The 17,638-nt window shown below is 41.5% G+C and overlaps 1 protein-coding gene across 1 annotated transcript in view; it reads left to right on the top strand.

Moving 5' to 3' along the window:
• MAL (mal, T cell differentiation protein) overlaps positions 1–16,910 on the top strand; it is a 41,760-nt gene extending 24,850 nt beyond the window's left edge. The window contains exons 2-4 of the mRNA XM_043985304.1: positions 3,698–3,865; positions 7,196–7,342; positions 16,237–16,910. Coding sequence (XP_043841239.1) covers positions 3,698–3,865; positions 7,196–7,342; positions 16,237–16,311 — 390 coding nt within the window. The 3' untranslated portion in view covers positions 16,312–16,910. The remainder of the gene's footprint in view (positions 1–3,697; positions 3,866–7,195; positions 7,343–16,236) is intronic.
• Positions 16,911–17,638: the final 728 nt, after the last annotated feature.

Genomic DNA, 17,638 nt, shown 5'->3' with positions numbered 1-17,638 from the left:
GAAAGGATTTGAAGCCACATAGCAGATCCAAAAAGGATCAAAAGGCAACAAAAAAATGCAGTCACACAAAGATCAATAGAATGAGTGGTAGTTCATGGTGGGTAGTTCAAAGTTCATGATATAGTCTCTCCTTTATCCTCAGCATTTGACACAGTACCTGGCCCATGGTGGTTGTTTGTCCAACTCTTTCTTTTTTGTTGTTTTTTTGGGGTTTTTTTTAGTGAGGCAATTGGGGTTAAGTGATTTGCCCAGGGTCACACAGCTAGTAAGTGTTAAGTGTCTGAGGCCGGATTTGAACTCAGGTACTCCTGACTCCAGGGCCAGTACTCTATCCACTGCGCCACCTAGCTGCCCCTGTCCAACTCTTTCTGACCCCATTTGGGGTTTTCCTGGCAAAGATACTGAAGTGGTTTGCCATTTCCTTCTCCAGCTCATTGTACAAATGAGGAAACTGAGGCAAACAGGATGAAGTGACTTGCCTGGGGTCCTGGGGTCACTCAGCTTAGTAAATGTCTGAGGCCAGATTTGAACTCATGAAGATGATACTTCCTGATTCCAAGCCCAGTCTTCTATCCACTTATGCCACCTAACTGGCCCATAGAAGGTTCTTAATAAATGCTTGTTGCTTGATTTCACCTGATGATGTAGGGGAAAGGAATCTGGATTTGGCATCGAGGGACTTGAGTTTAAATCCTTGCTCTATCACTTTCTAGGTGTGGGACCTTGAGAAAGTCATTCAACTTTGCTGACCTCAGTTTTCCTGCCTCTGAAAATCATGTGTTTGTGGTCTATGATGTCCAAGGTGCTTTTCAGCTTTAAATCCTATGAACCTATCATTCTACCCCCAAATCACCACACCTAAATGAGCCACAAGATGCACAAAGCTGGGTGGAACCTAATCCTAAATGAATGCCTTCATTAAGTAAAGTTCTAGTGGTTACACCCAAGGGAGTTCAACCATTCACTGTGTGAACTATTAGAATCATACTCTCTTAGATCTTTTCTCATAGTGTTGTTGTTCTGGGTGGTTTGCTTTAGAAAGGGAACAGTTTGTAAGCAAGATGCAACTGCTACCTTGTCACATCAGCTGTGGTGAATCAAGCCAGAAGTGGTCAGGCTATTCTTAAAGATAGAATGGATGGTTGTTGGTTTTGTTGTTTGTCCTTTGTTTTCAAAGAGGACCATGACAATGGGTAGGTGATGTCGTGACTTGCAGTGAATTGGATTTAAGTGAGAGAGGATTGTGCAAAGTCACCAGCTTCACTCTCTCCTCCAGAACCATTTGGGTCCAGCAACAAGATATACATCAGGATGAGTAGAGATGGCCCCGGATGTTTTAAGGCAATTGGGGCTAAGTGACTTGCCCACAGTCACACAGATAGTGTTTGAGATCATATTTCTTTGTTTGGGGGGGGGGTTGGTGAGGCAGTTGGGGTTAAATAACTTGCCCAGAGTCACACAGCTAATAAGTGTCAAGCGTCTGAGGTCAGATTTAAATTCAGGCCCTCCCAAGTACAGGGCCAATGCTCTATCCACTGTGCCACCTAGCTGCCCCAAAGATAGAATGGAACAATCACATCAACAGTGCTAGTCAGAACACTTTGAAAATGTAGCACCTTACTTAATGAGAAGCAGGTTGACAAAGCAACCCTGTGTGTCTGGAAGACCAGAGTTCAAATTATGCCTCTGATACATACTGCTATGTAATGCTGGGTAAATCATTTAATCTCCCAGTATCCCCAAGACAACTCTCTAAAACTATAAATTGCAGAGAGAAGAATTTCATTACTAGGGATTTCTTACACCAATGTAGTCTCAGGTCTACTTTTTTAAAGTATTATATGTGGATATATATGTATGTGGGTACATATATTTATGTGTGTGGGTATATATATAAAATTTAACCAGGCATGTATTCAATCCAACTAATGTTTCTTCCTTCTTTGTATGTTGATACTTTCATCCTAAATTATGAAGCCCACAGTTGCCGCCTGGTCTAAATGAACTATCTCTTTAGAGTTTCTCTCCAGTCCCCAAAATAATTTTCTGCATTCCACAGCATACCAAAATAGATGGAATTAGTCTTTTTTTTGTACTTCACATAATCTAGTCAATTCAACAACTATCTATTAAATGCCTACTATGGGCAAAACACTGAAATCTCCTTGGAATTTATTGTACCAAATTCCAAATTCTTGGCCAGTGGCTCTTTTTTTTTCCTTCCAATTTTATGCTCTCAAATGAAAAAAATAAAACCACTTAATAAGTCACAGACTTATAGAATAATACAGTCAGGTAGAAGCAAAATGGGCTCAATGATCAGACCTCAAAAGTAGTGATTCACAATGGATCAGTGACAGAAATGCTCCCTAGAAAAGAGCTCCAAGGAATCTATCCTTGGTCTTGTGCTCTTCAACATTTTTATCAGGGGCTTGGATAAAGCAATCCATGTGTGACTATTAATGTCTACTCTGAGTCACATAAAAGCAGTTTGGCATAGAGGTTAGAGAGCTGGCTTCAAATCCAGGAAGACTGGAGTTCAAGTCTTACTTCTGACACATAAGGGCTGTAGGACCCTGACAAGTCATTTAACCTCTCCATGCTTTAGACACCTCTCAATGGCAACCTGCATTGGTAAAGGGAGTTTCCTCACCTGGGAATTCCCTATGCTGATGAAATCACAGTTCTAATCCCTATCCCTCTCTTTATATGTTGGTCTCTGTGCTTGGTATTGAGGGTACAAAGATGAAAATAAAACTGGCTGTCGTCCTTCATTCTTGAAGAGGAACAAAATGACATCTCTAGGTTGGAGTCAAAGTACAATATGTCCCACTGTAGCTGATCAAACCAATGTGAGCTAGGAAGGCTCTACCTCAGGTCAGGCACAAATAGTCCATATAAGCATTCAGAGCGGAGATATCTCTATATTTATACATCTCATGTCTTTGTTCATAGAGCACCTTCTTTGATGTGGGTATGCCACACTGGGTGGTCCTGATGTCTCCAATATCACACAACTGATCCCAAAGTCAAACTATCCTTGCCCTCAGGAAGCTTCCATTCTATCAGGAGAGACAAAGAAAGGTCTAGAATGAGTGCTTTCTAAACTCACAGAGAGCTGGAAGGGCTAGCTAACACAGATGGCAGTCATCCAGAAAGAGAGGTACGAAGTGTTATGCTTGCTTCCAGCAGGGCAATGAGAACAGGGCAATGAGAACAGAGCAGCGAGATAGCATTTGAACTGAGCCCTGGGAGAGGGGTAGGTACTGGACAGTCAGAGATAGAAGGAAAGGGCTTTCCAGCAAGCTCCTTAAGAGCAAGGACTCAAAAAATTTCATTTGCAGAGCAGGTGCTGATCTGCTTTGGTAGAAAGAGTTTTCTCACAGAAATTCTCTCTACCAATGAAATCACCAGGTTGGCTGGAGATGGGGCAAGGCAGGGGAGTCGAAATATGCAGATAATACCAGAGAATAAGGAAAACAAAGATAAGACAAGCAATTTATGTTACAGGAGACTGGGGTGGGTGTGTGTTTAATAAAGCATTTTAAGAGAGAATTCCTATCTTTTCTTTACCTCTCTTCAAACCCACAAGTCCATCCATCCCTACTAACATTGAGTTCCTAGATCCTTCAAATGCCTCTGTCCAACTCATAGCCTGCAGTGTGACCCTTTCTCCCCCTCCTGATTTCCCTTGCAGATATTTGGAGGCTTGGTCTGGATTCTGGTGGCCTCTTCCAAAGTACCATTCCCAATGGTTCAGGGCTGGGTCATGTTTGTGTCAGTGTTCTGCTTCGTGGCCACTACCATCTTGTTCTTCCTCTACTTTGCCGGCGCTCATGGTGGAGATGCTTCCTGGATCCCTTTGGTGAGTCAATTGTCTTTTCTACTGGCTGCTAGGGGGTGGGGAGATGTCAATAGACACCATCTTTTAGGGGAACTTGCCTTCCTGGGATACTTGGTACCACTGCTTACATTCCTCAAGGAGCTATGGTTCTGTTAGGTTGGGTATTCCCAATTCTACAGCAGAGGAGTGTTGGAAAGGACCTTGGAGATGATGTAGTCCAGGGCTTCTTAACCTAGGGTGACAAACTTGTTTTTGTAACTCTTTGGATAACTGTATTTCAATTTCAATTCCTTTTGTAATCCTATGCATTTAAAAAACATGATTCTGAGAAGGAGTCCATAGGTCTCACCAGACTGTGACACTGAAGGGACAGTGACACCAAAAAAGTTACAAGTTCCAGCTTATGGAGTCAGACTTCTTTATTTTGTAGCCCAGAGAAATAAAGCAACTTGGTCGTGGTTATGTAGCACGTCAATAGCAGAGCCCGTGCTCAAAGCCAGTTCATCTGACTCTGAATCCCATGTTTTTTCTATTACCCTATACTAGCAATCAATCAAGGATATTTATTAAATGGCTAATATGTGCGAAGTGCTGGGGATCCAGAGACAAAGGTTGAACAGTTCCTGTCCTCAAAGTGCTTACATTCTCTATAAGGAGACAATCTTTTTACAGCATCTGAGGTTGTCTTTGAGGAATGGCCATGACTTAAAATTGTTCTCTAAATTTAGTTTAGCGACTCCTCATAGGATAGGTCAGTACATGATCTTTCAATACATGACTGATGGTCAAAACACTTTCAATTGAGCAGGAACTCATCAGAGCTTGTGCACTGCTGGCCCAGCCTCCAAAAGACCCAGATGAAACACAAGGGAACCTTGGTAGAGAAACATTGTATGTAGTTGTTCTGAATCATTAAAACTAGAGATTCTATCAGCCCTGGCTAATATTTACCTCTTTAAAACTTCCCCCTAACTGGGGCAGCTAGGTGGCGCAGTGGATAAAGCACCGGCCCTGGATTCAGGAGGACCTGAGTTCAAATATGACCTCAGACACTTGACACTAGCCATGTGACCCTGGGCAAGTCACTTAACCCTCATTGCCCCGCTAAAATAAAAAGATAGATAGATAAACAAACGAATGAATGAATAAATGAATAAATAGATAGATAAATAAAAGGAGGGGGATGATCTCACACCCAACCAATCTGCAAAGATTACAAAAGATGAGAATAGTTAATATTAGAGGGGTTATGGAGAGATTGGCATACATTGCTGGTAGAGCTGTGAATTGGTAGTCATTCCGGTAAGCAAATTGGAATTATGCAAAGGGAGTGACCACAGAGTAACCATAGATGACCAAAGATTCAATGATAGGCACAAACTCCAAGGAGGCCTCTGACAAAAAGAAAAACTCCCTAAACAAAGGAAATGCCTATCAACAGGAAATGGCTAAATAAATTGTGGTACCTGGATATAAAGAATATTACTGTCTTATAAGTATTACCATCTTATAAGAATGATTATAAGTACAGACACACTTGGGCAGATTTACATGAATATGATTCAAAGCTAAATATATGACTATAACAACATAAATAGGACATGGGTTCAAATCTCACCTCTGACACCTCTGTCACCTGATAACATAAATGGAAAGAACAACCACCAAAAAACAAATTAAAATGAATGTTGCAAAATTTAAGACAACATAAGAAGATTTTTCCCATTGTTCCTTTGCAGAGGTGGGAGTCAACAGAGTGTGGAACATTGATTATAATGTCAGATTTTTTAAAAATGTATTTATTGTTCTGCTGAAATTCTTTCTTTTTCTTTTTTTGTTATATATTTTTTACTTTTGTTACATATTTTTGTACACTTTTTCTTTGTTATAAGGCATGGCTCTCAGAGAGGATATCAGTCATATAAAAATAAAATATAGAAGATCTAGGGAGCAGTTAGGTAGCACAGTGGGCAAAGCACTGGCCCTGGATTCAGGAGGACCTGAGTTCAAATCCGGCCTAAGACACTTGACACTAACTAGCTGTGTGACCTTGGGCAAGTCACTTTTAACTGTTATTGCCCTGAAAAAAAAAATATATATATATAGGTCATATAAAATAAAATATAAAATAGGCCATAAAAACTATCAATTTTAAAATCTATCTTTAAAATAAGGAGGTTCGACTCAGAGGCCTCTGAGGTCCCTTCCAGGCAGAGAGATTGTGAGCCTGTGAATGTTGTATCATGTCTACATGTACCTCTATCTCCAGGGCTTGTAGTGGTTGGGGAAGATTCCTGCAGGGAGGTCTAGTTAGTTGCAGGGGCAACCCTCTGGGTTGTCTGTTGCTAGCCTGCGGTAAATGATGAGTAAAGGGAGATACTCTGGTGTCATTTGGTTTGATTTTATCTCTTCCCAGCTGTAGAGAAAGTCACACTTAACTGCCTTCCAAACTGAGACCAAATCCTTGGCCTAGACCTGGAGTTTTTTCTTAACTTTGCAGGTGCTTTGCAGGTAGCCCTTTCTGGAAGTCTGGTGGATCCTGTCTCAGAATACTGATTTTTAAATGCACGAAATAAAATATGCAAGATTACAAAAGAAACAAATCATATTGAAATGCAATTATCAAAATATTTTAAAAACCAAGTTCATGAGCCCCCAGGTTAAAGCCAAATAATTCTTAGCCTACACCAAAGATGTTAGATTCATATAGAAATAAATGCCTCAAAGCTGCATACTGATTTAGAAAACCACAAATTAATATTATTTATGCTGTATCGTATTTCTATTTATTTTTTTAACCATTTCCCAATCTCATTTCATTTTGTGTCCTGCCCTACTGAGGAGTTTTGAATGAGGTGTTGGGGGAGGAGGGGGGAGAATTGCCACTCACTAGAAGGCTGGCTTCCAGGTGATTGGGTTTTCTTTCAGCCAGAGTATACTGGGTGGACACATTGGATAGAGCACTGGGCTTAGAATCAGGCTTGAGTTCAAACCCAGTCTCAGACACTTACTAGCTGTGTCACCCTGGACAAGTAACTTTAATGCCTATTTGGGGGTTCCCTGGAGAAAGAAATGGCAAACCAGTCCAGTATTTTTGCCAAAAAGAAACCCATGGATTTGGGTCATCAATGACAATATTCACAAAGTCTATATAGGCCTTGAAATTACCCTCCAAGGGGATAACCCAGCACTGAAATCACAGGTCCTTGAAGGTTTGATTGAAGTAATTCCTTCTTTTGAATGGTTTGGCTACTTTTTCCTGTATCTGACCTTTTGTGTTATGCATATTCCTTCTCTTCATGGGGCCTTTTGCTTCCCTCCACTAATTAGTTCCTTTCTGTGACTTTCCAGGACGTGTCCTATCACTTGATTGCAGCTCTCTTTTACCTGAGTGCTTCAGTCCTAGAAGCCTTTGCCACAATTTCGATAAAGGAGTATCGGAATTTTAGTTTATATAATATTACCTTTAAAGATTATCAAGAAAACGTCTCTGCAGTGGTAAGTTCATTCATTCAACAAGCATTTCTTTAGCGCCTACTATGTTCAAGATGTTAGGCTTTGGGGATACAAAGATTCCCACCCCACCCCCCAAATAAAAAGGCCTCTACCCTCAAGGAGTTTACATTCTATTAGGGGGAAACAAGAACATAGACAGTAAGTACAAAGTGATTTAATTTGTTGGTGGTGGAGGGCACTAGCAACTGGGGGATCAAGAAAAGCCCAATTGCTGTGACACCTGAACTGAGTCTTGAAGCTAGCTAGAGATTCTATAAGGTGGTATTGATGGGGGAATGCGGTCCACAAATAGAAGGCAGTTAATGCAAAGGTACAAGACTAGAGATAGATGGAGGTGATCAGGGAATAGCCAGTAGGCTAATTTGACTGAAATTTAGAAAATAGGAAGGGGATTAGGCATGCAGCAATCCTAGAACAGAAGGAAATGAGAGGGGACCCCACAGTGTTGCATAATAGAGAGAGAGCCAGACAAGGAGTCCTGGCGATCTGGGTTCAAATCTCACCTCTGACACATTAGGTATGGAACCTTATGTCCTCTGATTCTAAATTCACTGTTCCGGGGCAGCTAGGTAGCACAGTGGATAAAGTACCGGCCCTGGATTCAGGAGGACCTGAGTTCAAATCCAGCCTCAGACACTTGACACTAGCCTTGTGACCCAGGGCAAGTCACTTAACCCCCATTGCCCGGCAAAAATAAAAATAAAATAAAATAAATTCACTGTTCTTTCCACTACACTATCAGGACAAACTGGAGTAGGAAACAGAAATGGCCAGGGTATTAAAGACAAATTACTCTGGGGTCTTGGTCTATGCTATACACCTTTTCTCCATCATCTTTATAACAACTGGATAGAAGAGGATGAGTGTCAAAGTCAGGCATTGAAATGGCCAGGCAATGACTTCTCTGGGAGTTGGCTCTTTTAACAAGACCCTGAGAGAGTCCACGGCCCCCATTTGACAACAGATTATTGAGTTCTTACTGTATGTGTATAACTGGTATAGTAATATAATAATGGTATGGTATAATGATATAGTAATGATATAGTAAGCTGGACTGGAGTCAGAAAGATATAGGTTCAAATCTCATCTCTTATGATGACAAAAAGAAAAGGAAATGATAAGAATAATGCCTCAGTCTCAGTTTTCACATCTGTTAAATAGGGAACCCATTTAATATCTTCCCAACCCCAGTCTCTCCACTGTTTATGGGTCTTAAAAGAGAGAAAAACAATGCTTTGTGACTGTAAAGAAATCTATAAGCATGAAATATTGTTGTCATTATAACGCAATCATTTTAAACTCTTTACCATTCAGGGAGCCAGTCAACTCACTAAAACTATAAACTGCAGATTTTACTTACTGGGGAAGTCTATGTACATAGTGCTTGACACATAGTAAGCAATAAGTGATTTTTCATTCATACATCAACGAAATCACAAATAGTCCAACCCCACCTATCCCTTACACTCCCCCAAAGTATGTAAGGCATATAGATGGTATAGAGTGCTAGGTTTAGAGTCAAGAAGTCCTAGGTTCAAATATATCCTCTAACACTCAGTAGGGCAGATAACTAGGTGGCACAGTGAATAGAGTGCCAAGCCTGGAGTCAGGAAGGCTCATCTGCCTGAATTTAAATCTGCCCTTAGACACTTACAGCTATGTGACCCTGTTTGCCTCAGTTCCCTCATCTGAGGATACAAAGACAAAAATCTTAATTGGTCCCTGTCCTTCAGGGGCTGGCTAGAAGTTTGGAGGAATGAGTCTTACTCAGATAAGTCAGCACAAGATCATTGAAGAAGCTTAGAAAGCTTAGAAGAAGCTTAGAAATCAAACAGTAACTGAGGGAATGAGAAGAGGCTTCCTGTAGGAGGTGACCTCCAAGTTGATCTTTGAAGGAAGCTAAGAATTTAAGTTGTTCAGTTATTGTTTTCAGTCATGACTGCCTCTTTGTGACCCCCTTTGGGGTTTTCTTAGCAAAGATAATTGAGTGGTTTGACATTTCCTTCTCTAGCTCATTTTACAGATGAGGAAACTGAGGCAAACAGGGTTAAGTGACTTGCCCAGGAACACACAGGCTAGTAAGTGTCTAAGGCTAGATTTGAACTCATCTTCCTGACTCCAGGCCTGGTGTTCTATCCACTTCATTGCCCAGTTGCCCTTGGAATTTGAAGACACTTCATAATCCTTACATAAGACTCTCTTTGGGTCTCCAGGTCCATCTGTTTCCAGAAAAAAGTTCCATTAGATAGGCCTCTGTGTACTATTGGTACTGGAGTTGTCCGCAAAATCCTCTAGGACCACAGATTTTAGAATTGGAATGATAATAATTGCCCAACAGGATACTTTACAATTTGGGGTGGGTTTTTTGGTTGTTGTTTTTTATTGATGCCTCTTTGTTTTTATGCCAGTCATTTCTTGATCTCCCTGTTATTGAATCCTATCTTGTAGCAAAGAAAAACCAGTTAAGGAAAAACCAATCCACTGCTTGTCAGTGTTGCAACATTCAGCACCCCTAATTGCCCAATCTCTCTAATTAGAAGAGGGAGGTAGCATCTTACTGTTCAGATATCACTTTCTTCATGGCAACGCTATAAGGTAAGAATAGCAAGTATTGTCCCATCTTACAGAAGAGGAAACTGTAGCTCCAAGAGTTATAAACCACGGTTAAATACATAGTGAGTTAATATAAGAAACAGGATAAAAATGCAGGTCCCTTGCCCTTTCCACAACAACAACAACTGAGTTCAAATTCAGCCTCAAATACTTAATAGCTTGGGGGCATCTAGGTGGCATAGTGAATAGAGTACCAGCCCTGGATTCTGGAGGATCTGAGTTCAAATCCAGCCTTAAACACTTGACACTTGCTAGCTGTGTGACCCTGGGCAATTCACTTAACCCCCATTGCCCTGCCAAAAAAAAAAATACTAACTACCCTGTATGACCCTGGGCAAGCCATTTAACCGTATTTGCTTCAGTTTTCTCATCTGTCAAATTATTTTGAGAAGGAAATGGCAAACCTACTCCACTATCTTTGCCAAGAAAACCCCAAATTGGGTCACAAAGAGTTAGACATAACTGAAAAACAACTGAGAGATTTGAGATCATCTGGTCTAGCCCTAGTCTTTTGACAGGTAAAGTAATACCCCATTTTTAGAAATGAGGCAGCTGAGGCCCCAGAAGGTTAATATCCAAGATACCCAACGTCATACAGCCAATAAGTGGTGAAAGGGGTGAGTAGAACCCAGGTGTTCTGCCTTTTCTATTATTTCATACCACATCTCTGCCTTCTACCTAGACAAATCAAATATATTGGCAGCTGAGTGGTACAAGGCATAGAGATCGCTGCACCCAGAGTAGGAAAGACCTGGGTTCAAATTCTGCCTTGAATACTTACTAACTGTTATCCTGAGCAAGTCACTTAGCCTCTGTCTGCCTCTGTTTCCTCAACTGCAAAATAGCAATAATAATAATACCACCTATCTCCCAGGGTTATTGTGAGGATAAAAGGAGACCATATTTGTAAAGTGCTTTGTAAACCTCCAAACTTTATCTAAATGGTAGCCATTATTATACGGACAGAAAGCGCCAAGTCCTCTTAAGTGATTTGGTAAAACTGGTAAGATGAGCTCATTGGGCACAATGGGTAGTAAATGGCCCCAATGGGATCTAGATCTGGAAGTGACCTCAGAGCTTACTTAGTCTAAATCTGCCATTTGTCTAAATGGGGCAGCTTAGGCCTACCTAAGGTTAAAGGGTTAGCCCAAGTAGTAGAAAATAGCAGAGCCAAAATTCAAACCCAGCTTCTCTTACTCAAAATCCAATGTTCTTTCCATTTATGCCATTCCTGACCCTAGTCTTTTGGCTGAGAAATCTGAGTTCCATGTGACTTGGCCTAATCTAAGAAATAACCTGGAAAAAAAAAAAAGAAATAACCTGACACTAGAAGCCCTGAGCTCCTGACTTTTCACCCCAGGGCAAATGAATGAAACAAGGATCTATTACAACAGTGTGGGCTAATGGCACCACTTTTCACTTGGGATCAGAACCTGGATTTGACTTCTTCTGTGACCTTGGAGGGCTTCTTAGTCTTTTTCGTGTTGTGGACCCCTTCTTAGAATCTTACCTTTACATGTATGAAATATACAAAGGTACAAAGGTTAGCGAAAATAAAGATGTAATTGTTTTCCCATCCAAAATTTACAGGCCCCTAAGGTCAAGAATCCCTGAATCAAGAAATAAAAAGGAACCCACTGCCTCCCCAGATGATCCATTCTATATTCTGAGGGTTCTCATTATTAGGAAGTTTTCCCTTATATCAAGCAAACTAGCTCACTCTACAGTTTCCACCCATTCACTGCTTCTAGTTCTGCCCTCTGAGAAAAAAGCAAAACGTGTCTTATGCCTCCTCCATACAACAGCCTTCAAATATTTGCTCTTTGCCACCTATCCACCTAACTGTTCTCTTCTCCAGAATAACCATTCCCAGTTCCCTCAGCCCATCCTCATGTGACATGGACTCAAGACTCTTCATCACCCCTAGCTCTCTTCAGCTCATCAATATCCTTGCTAAAAATACAGTATTCAAAGGGGCAGCTAGGTGGCACAGTGGATAGAGCACTGGTACTAGATTCAGGGGGACCTGAGTTCAAATCCAGCCTCAGACACTTAACACTAGCTGTGTGACCTTGGGCAAGTCATTTAACCCCAATTGCCCCACTCCCCCCCAAAAAAATACAGTATTCAAAATGGAAAACAATATTCTAAATGGAGTCTGACCCAGGCAAAGAATATAACAGGCTTTTATAGCCCTGGATGTTCTTCTCTTTACTTTTTCTTTTCTCGGGGCAATGAGGGTTAAGGGACTTGCCCAGGGTGACACAGCTAGTAAGTGTCAAGTGTCTGATTCTGGATTTGAACTCAGGTCCTCCTGAATCCAGGGCCGATGCTTTATCCACTGCACCACCTAACTGCCCCCAGATATTCTTCTCTTAATGCAAGTTCAAATCACCACCATTTTTCTAGTCATCATAATTACCCTATTGATTTTTACTGAGCCTGCCAGTTTTTAGATGAAGAAACTGAGATTCAGAGAAAAAATGACTTGCTCAGGGTCAGCCAGGTAGAGTCAGGATTCAAATCTACATTTTCTGAGGCTAGATATAGAATTAACAAAAACCCCAGCCAGCTTGTCTAATGTCAGCTGGGAGGTTGGGGCACACTTGGGCAGCATTCCCAGGACCCATTTCTCATTTCATTCCCTATGTCCCCACCCCTCATTTGGGGAGTTAATAAATGTATTTTGATAATTGCTCTCTGGAACCTAATTTGGTTTCTCCCAAGCCCACTGGTTTCATAGAGAATAAGGTTCCCGGAGAAGTTATTTTAAATTACTGTCATTGGCTAACTTGGGTTACTCATTGTTTTCCTCCAATAAAAACCAGAATACTTTAACAACCACGGTTCTATCCCTATAGCGGGGAGGGCAGAGACAGGGCACGGATTATGGTTTGTAGGCGTGTTAGAGTCATTAAAGGACAGAGGGGATAAATAACTTGCCTGGGCTAGAATTTTTGACCCTGCGTCCTGAAGTCACTAAACCAGTTTTTGAAATTCAATTTAGAAGCAGGTAAGCTGCCAGCACCTCACCTGCCAAAATAGTGCCTGTGAATAAAGCTGGTGAGCCCAGACTGAAGGAGTGGGATGATGGCAGGAGGTGGGCCCCAAGTTAAACTGTGAACTGGGCAGTTTGCCTTCATCCTATTCCTTCCTCTCCCCTCCCTTGGACCTGACAAATGGCCAGCAAGTACTCCGTAGTCTAGACTTTTCCTCACTTTCATTTTACCCAACAAAATCTACCTGTCCTATGTTTCATTCCTTCTATCCTATTCTCCATTTGATAATAATGGACTAACCCTAATGGGAAGAAGGGAGGGAAGGAGGATAGAAGCACATATTGAGTACGAACTATGTGCCAGGCACTGTGCTTGGTGCTTTACAGATATTATCTCATTTGATCTCACAACTACCTACTTGGGAGATAGGTGCTATTTATTATCCCCACTTTACAGTTGAGAAAATTGAGGCAGTCAGAGATTATGTTGACTTGCCCTAGGTCAAACAGCTAAAAGAATTTTGAAGCCAGACTTAAACTCAAGTTTTCCTGAATCCGGGTCCTGTGCTCTATCCACTACTGTACCACCTAGCTGGTACCCACAGATGTGTACCCCTCATAAATGGTATCTCTATGTTCCTGAGGAATCTCTAAGAAAAGATCCAAATAATCATCAAAAGTTAGCTGTAAGAGACCAGGGAGATCATCCAGACCAAACAGTTCAGAAAACTGAGGACTAGAGAAGTCCGTCTCAAGGACAGACAGTTTAATTTGTGGCAGACCTGAGACTAGAACCTACAAGTTCATGATAATGTGCTATCTTACTAATAGCTCATTCTCTTCAGGTAGCATCATGCTTTGGCCCTTTAAAAACGCATACTGACTCCAGGATGCACCCCAGCAGGCTAGTATGTTGGTGTGTATGCGTGGCAAGGGCGGAAAAGAGAACTTTAGAGTTCTGCGTAGGTAGGCCTTCAGATCATACCCTAGAGGCATCTGTCCAGAGTAGCCCTAAAGGAAGATGTGGCCAAAGGGAAGAGCTCATGGCCCCTCCTCTCCTTCAGGATAGCAATAGCTACAGAAAATAGAAAATGTACCCATGTTCTGGAAAAGAGGGACAGTTTCTCAGGCTCATAGCAACCTCATTACTCCTAAAGTCTCTGGACCTTTACACCTTTTGAGCTGAATGCAAAAAAAAAAAAAAATCCTTAGAAGAGAAGCTGGAGAGGTTAGAGGCTGAATCCTTTGTTTATCTTCTGTCAGCCAACAAGTATTTATTAAGCACTTAGTATGTCCTCAGCACTATGCCAAGCCCTGGAGATACCAAGAAAGGCAAAAACATCCCAGCTTTCAGGGAGCCAGTATTCTAATTCGGGGGAAAAAACAGGCAAACCTCAAAGCACCTTAGGTATGTCATTTTGCCCAAAAAAGCACTATGCGATCATGCTAGTCATTCTATACATACTTGTATATAGAGTAGGAGTGGAAGTTATTGTTGTTTGTCCTTCATTCTGGAAGAGGACCATGACATTGGGGAGATGATGTCATGACTTGCAATGAATTGGATTTAAGTAAGGGGTAATTTCAGAGGGAAGGCACTAACAGAGCAGGGAGTTACAGGAAGGCCACCTACAAAAGGTGGTCCAACATCTACCACATCACAGGTGACCAAATGAGTATACAATTGTCACTTGTTGAGGCAGCTAGGTGGCGCTGTGGATAAAGCACCGGCCCTGGATTCTGGAAGACCTGAGTTCAAATTTGGCCTCAGATACTTGACACTTAGTAGTGGTGTGACCCTGGGCAAGTCATTTAACTCTCATTGCCTGGGGGTGAAAAATTGTCACTTGTTTCCTGGCAGACTGTGCTGGCCATTCCAAAGGGACTGGGGAGGGATTCTTCCCAAAAGCTAGCTCTCCAGATAGAACCTCTGGGATAGGCTCAGCTCGAACCCAAGCAAGACTCAAAGGAATTCCACCTCATTCTTTGCCTCACTGAGAAACTAATACCCTACAGTGTGTTCAGAGGGGAGAGAGAGAGAGATAAGAGGCCCAAATGCAAATAAAGTTAAACAGAAAGGGCAACATGCCCCGTGTGTGCATTAATATGTCATTGAAGAAAAAACCAAAAATGGCACTGGAACTTGATAAGTACCCAGACAAATCCAGAAAGGGACAGACAGGGAGCCAATAGAATTAAATGCAGTTAAAATGCGATTAAAATTGAATGCAGGGGCAGTTAGGTGGTGTGGTGGATAGAGCACATGCCCTGGATTCAGGAGGACCTGAGTTCTAATCTGGCCTCAGACACTTGACACTTGCTAGCTGTGTGACCCTGGGCAAGTCACTTAACCCTCATTGCCCGCCCCCCCCCCCAAAAAAATTGAATGCAGTTAAAATCTTTTACCATGATATAGTTGAATTTTCAAGTTTTAATTATTTTTTTTCTGAAATTTTCAGTTGTTCAGGCATTTTTCAGTCACATCTGACTCTTCATGACCCCATTTGGAGTTTTCTTGGCAAAGACACTGGAGTGGTTTGCCATTTCCTTCTCCAGCTCATTTTACAGATGAGAAACTGAGGCAAACAGGGTTAAGTGACTTACCCAGGGTCAGGCAGCTAGTAAGTCTCTGAGGCTGGATTTGAACTAAAGAAAACTCCAGGCTTCACACTTTTTCTATTGTACCATTCTATCAACTCCATGTTTAGATTCTATTTATTGAGAGATGTTGAGTTTATAATAATATCAACATGTAGAATTATATCCATGTGTATAATGGTTTGGAGGAGAGAACCCTAGACTAAGGAGCCAAAAGACCTGCATTCTAATCCCTTCTCTGCCACTCAGTGACTGTGACCTCAGACCCATCCCTTTTCCTTCTCTGGACCTCAGTTTCTTCCTCTGTAAAGTGAAGGGATTGGACTAGATAAACTTGGGTCCCTTCCAACTCTAAAATTCAAGGATCATATAATTTGTATCTTTACTTATTTCAGATATATACACATACCCCATAGTGGCTGAAGTCAGTGCCAATGGAGCATTTGCCTTTCATGGAGGGAAGAGGCTAATAATGGGTGGTGAAGGGGGTCTGTTCTTAGGGACTCTGAAAGTCCCATATGCTTGTACCTCCATGCAGTTTGGTCTTTGAAGTACAATGTTTGCTGTTAATAGGCTTGAACCCAGAGTAAAGCCAAGAATGGCCCTTGATCTGTATCTTGTCATTTAATGCCATACACTCATCATTGCTCATTTGTCTTGGTTACAGGTATTTGCATATGCTGCCACTCTGATATACGTGATCCACGCAGTATTTTCTTTAATCAGATGGAAGTCATCATAAAGTCCTATGGAAGTTTACCCCAAAATGCAGAAGGTGTTAACTGATTGGCCATCCTTACAGGGTAGCGTTTTAAAAGTCAGGGATGCTCGAATGGGGCTCTGTTCTCTTGTACAAAGCGGGGGGGGGGGGGTTTGGGGTGGAAACCTATCTGTTTCTTGTTGGCGTTTGTCTTTACTGTCTCTCATAACTAACTGCATAGAGGGATTCAGGGGATTGCTGTGTTTATTCCCAAGTATTGACTGCTTTTTCTCATCACAATTTCCTATTTGTGAGGGGCTGAACTCTGGGAGAAGGTAGATGGCAAAATAAGACTCCTCAGACCGCTTTGCTGCATCCCAAGAACTATGAATGACATTTCCCCATGGCTACTTTTGACCTCACTCACTATCCCATGCATGGTTTTAGATCTTTAGGGGATCTTGTATGTGCTAGGCATTCAATTCTCCCAACAAATTTTGACTGGAACCAACAGCAGAAGATGATGTATCAGCCATGGAAGGGGAGATGAAACAACATAGGTTTTGGGTGGCTACACAAGACATACCAAGGATACAGCCTCTATGTTCTTCAGTTTCTTTTCTTTATGAAATATTTTCATACCAGTTTTCTTGTAAAATTCTCCAACCTCAACAAAGACTTTCGCCCATGGTTTACATGAAGTCCTTTGGTTATAATTGAATGGTGCCTCCCTCAACCCAGTAAAGTTCAGCTAGCAAATATGTATATTGGCATCATCCTGTGCCTTTCAGAGGGAGTAGGAGTCTAGGCATCTCCACAGAATGGTATTAGCCTTTGTCTGATAACAGCTTTTCTAGGTTTTTTTGTTTTGTTTTTATTTGCCAATATCACTTCTCCACTTCCTCTGGGACTTTCAAAATGCCACCACTATCCATCAGTCAATGAACAAATATTTTTTGAGCAGCCACTACAGGCCCACCACTGTTGGCAATCATCTTTACGTGGGTGTATAGTCTACCCAACAGCTCCTTTGTTACAAGGCAAAATGAATTTTGCTGCCCTACCAAAGTATCCTTTAAACCAGGAAGAAATGATCCCAGGTGGGATATTTTGATTGGCTTGTAAAAAAACAAAAGAAAGAAATCCACTCAGAAACTATGTTTAAGGGTGGGCCATGTATTTTGTTCAATAGCTTTTCAACTATCAGTGACAACAATAAACTCTATTTTCAACAACTTGCTTGGATTATTCAGAGGATAAAAAGATTTCTGTGTATCAGGTAACGGATACCCCTTTCATGTTGCTATAAGGTCTTTTTTGGGAAAGAGAAAAGAAATTGTTCAGAAATTCATAAGCATATTGGGAACCT

Source organism: Dromiciops gliroides, chromosome 2, assembly GCF_019393635.1.
Source record: "Dromiciops gliroides isolate mDroGli1 chromosome 2, mDroGli1.pri, whole genome shotgun sequence".
NCBI classification, from domain to species: Eukaryota; Metazoa; Chordata; class Mammalia; order Microbiotheria; family Microbiotheriidae; genus Dromiciops; species Dromiciops gliroides.
This window is presented reverse-complemented; position numbering and strand designations above follow the sequence as displayed.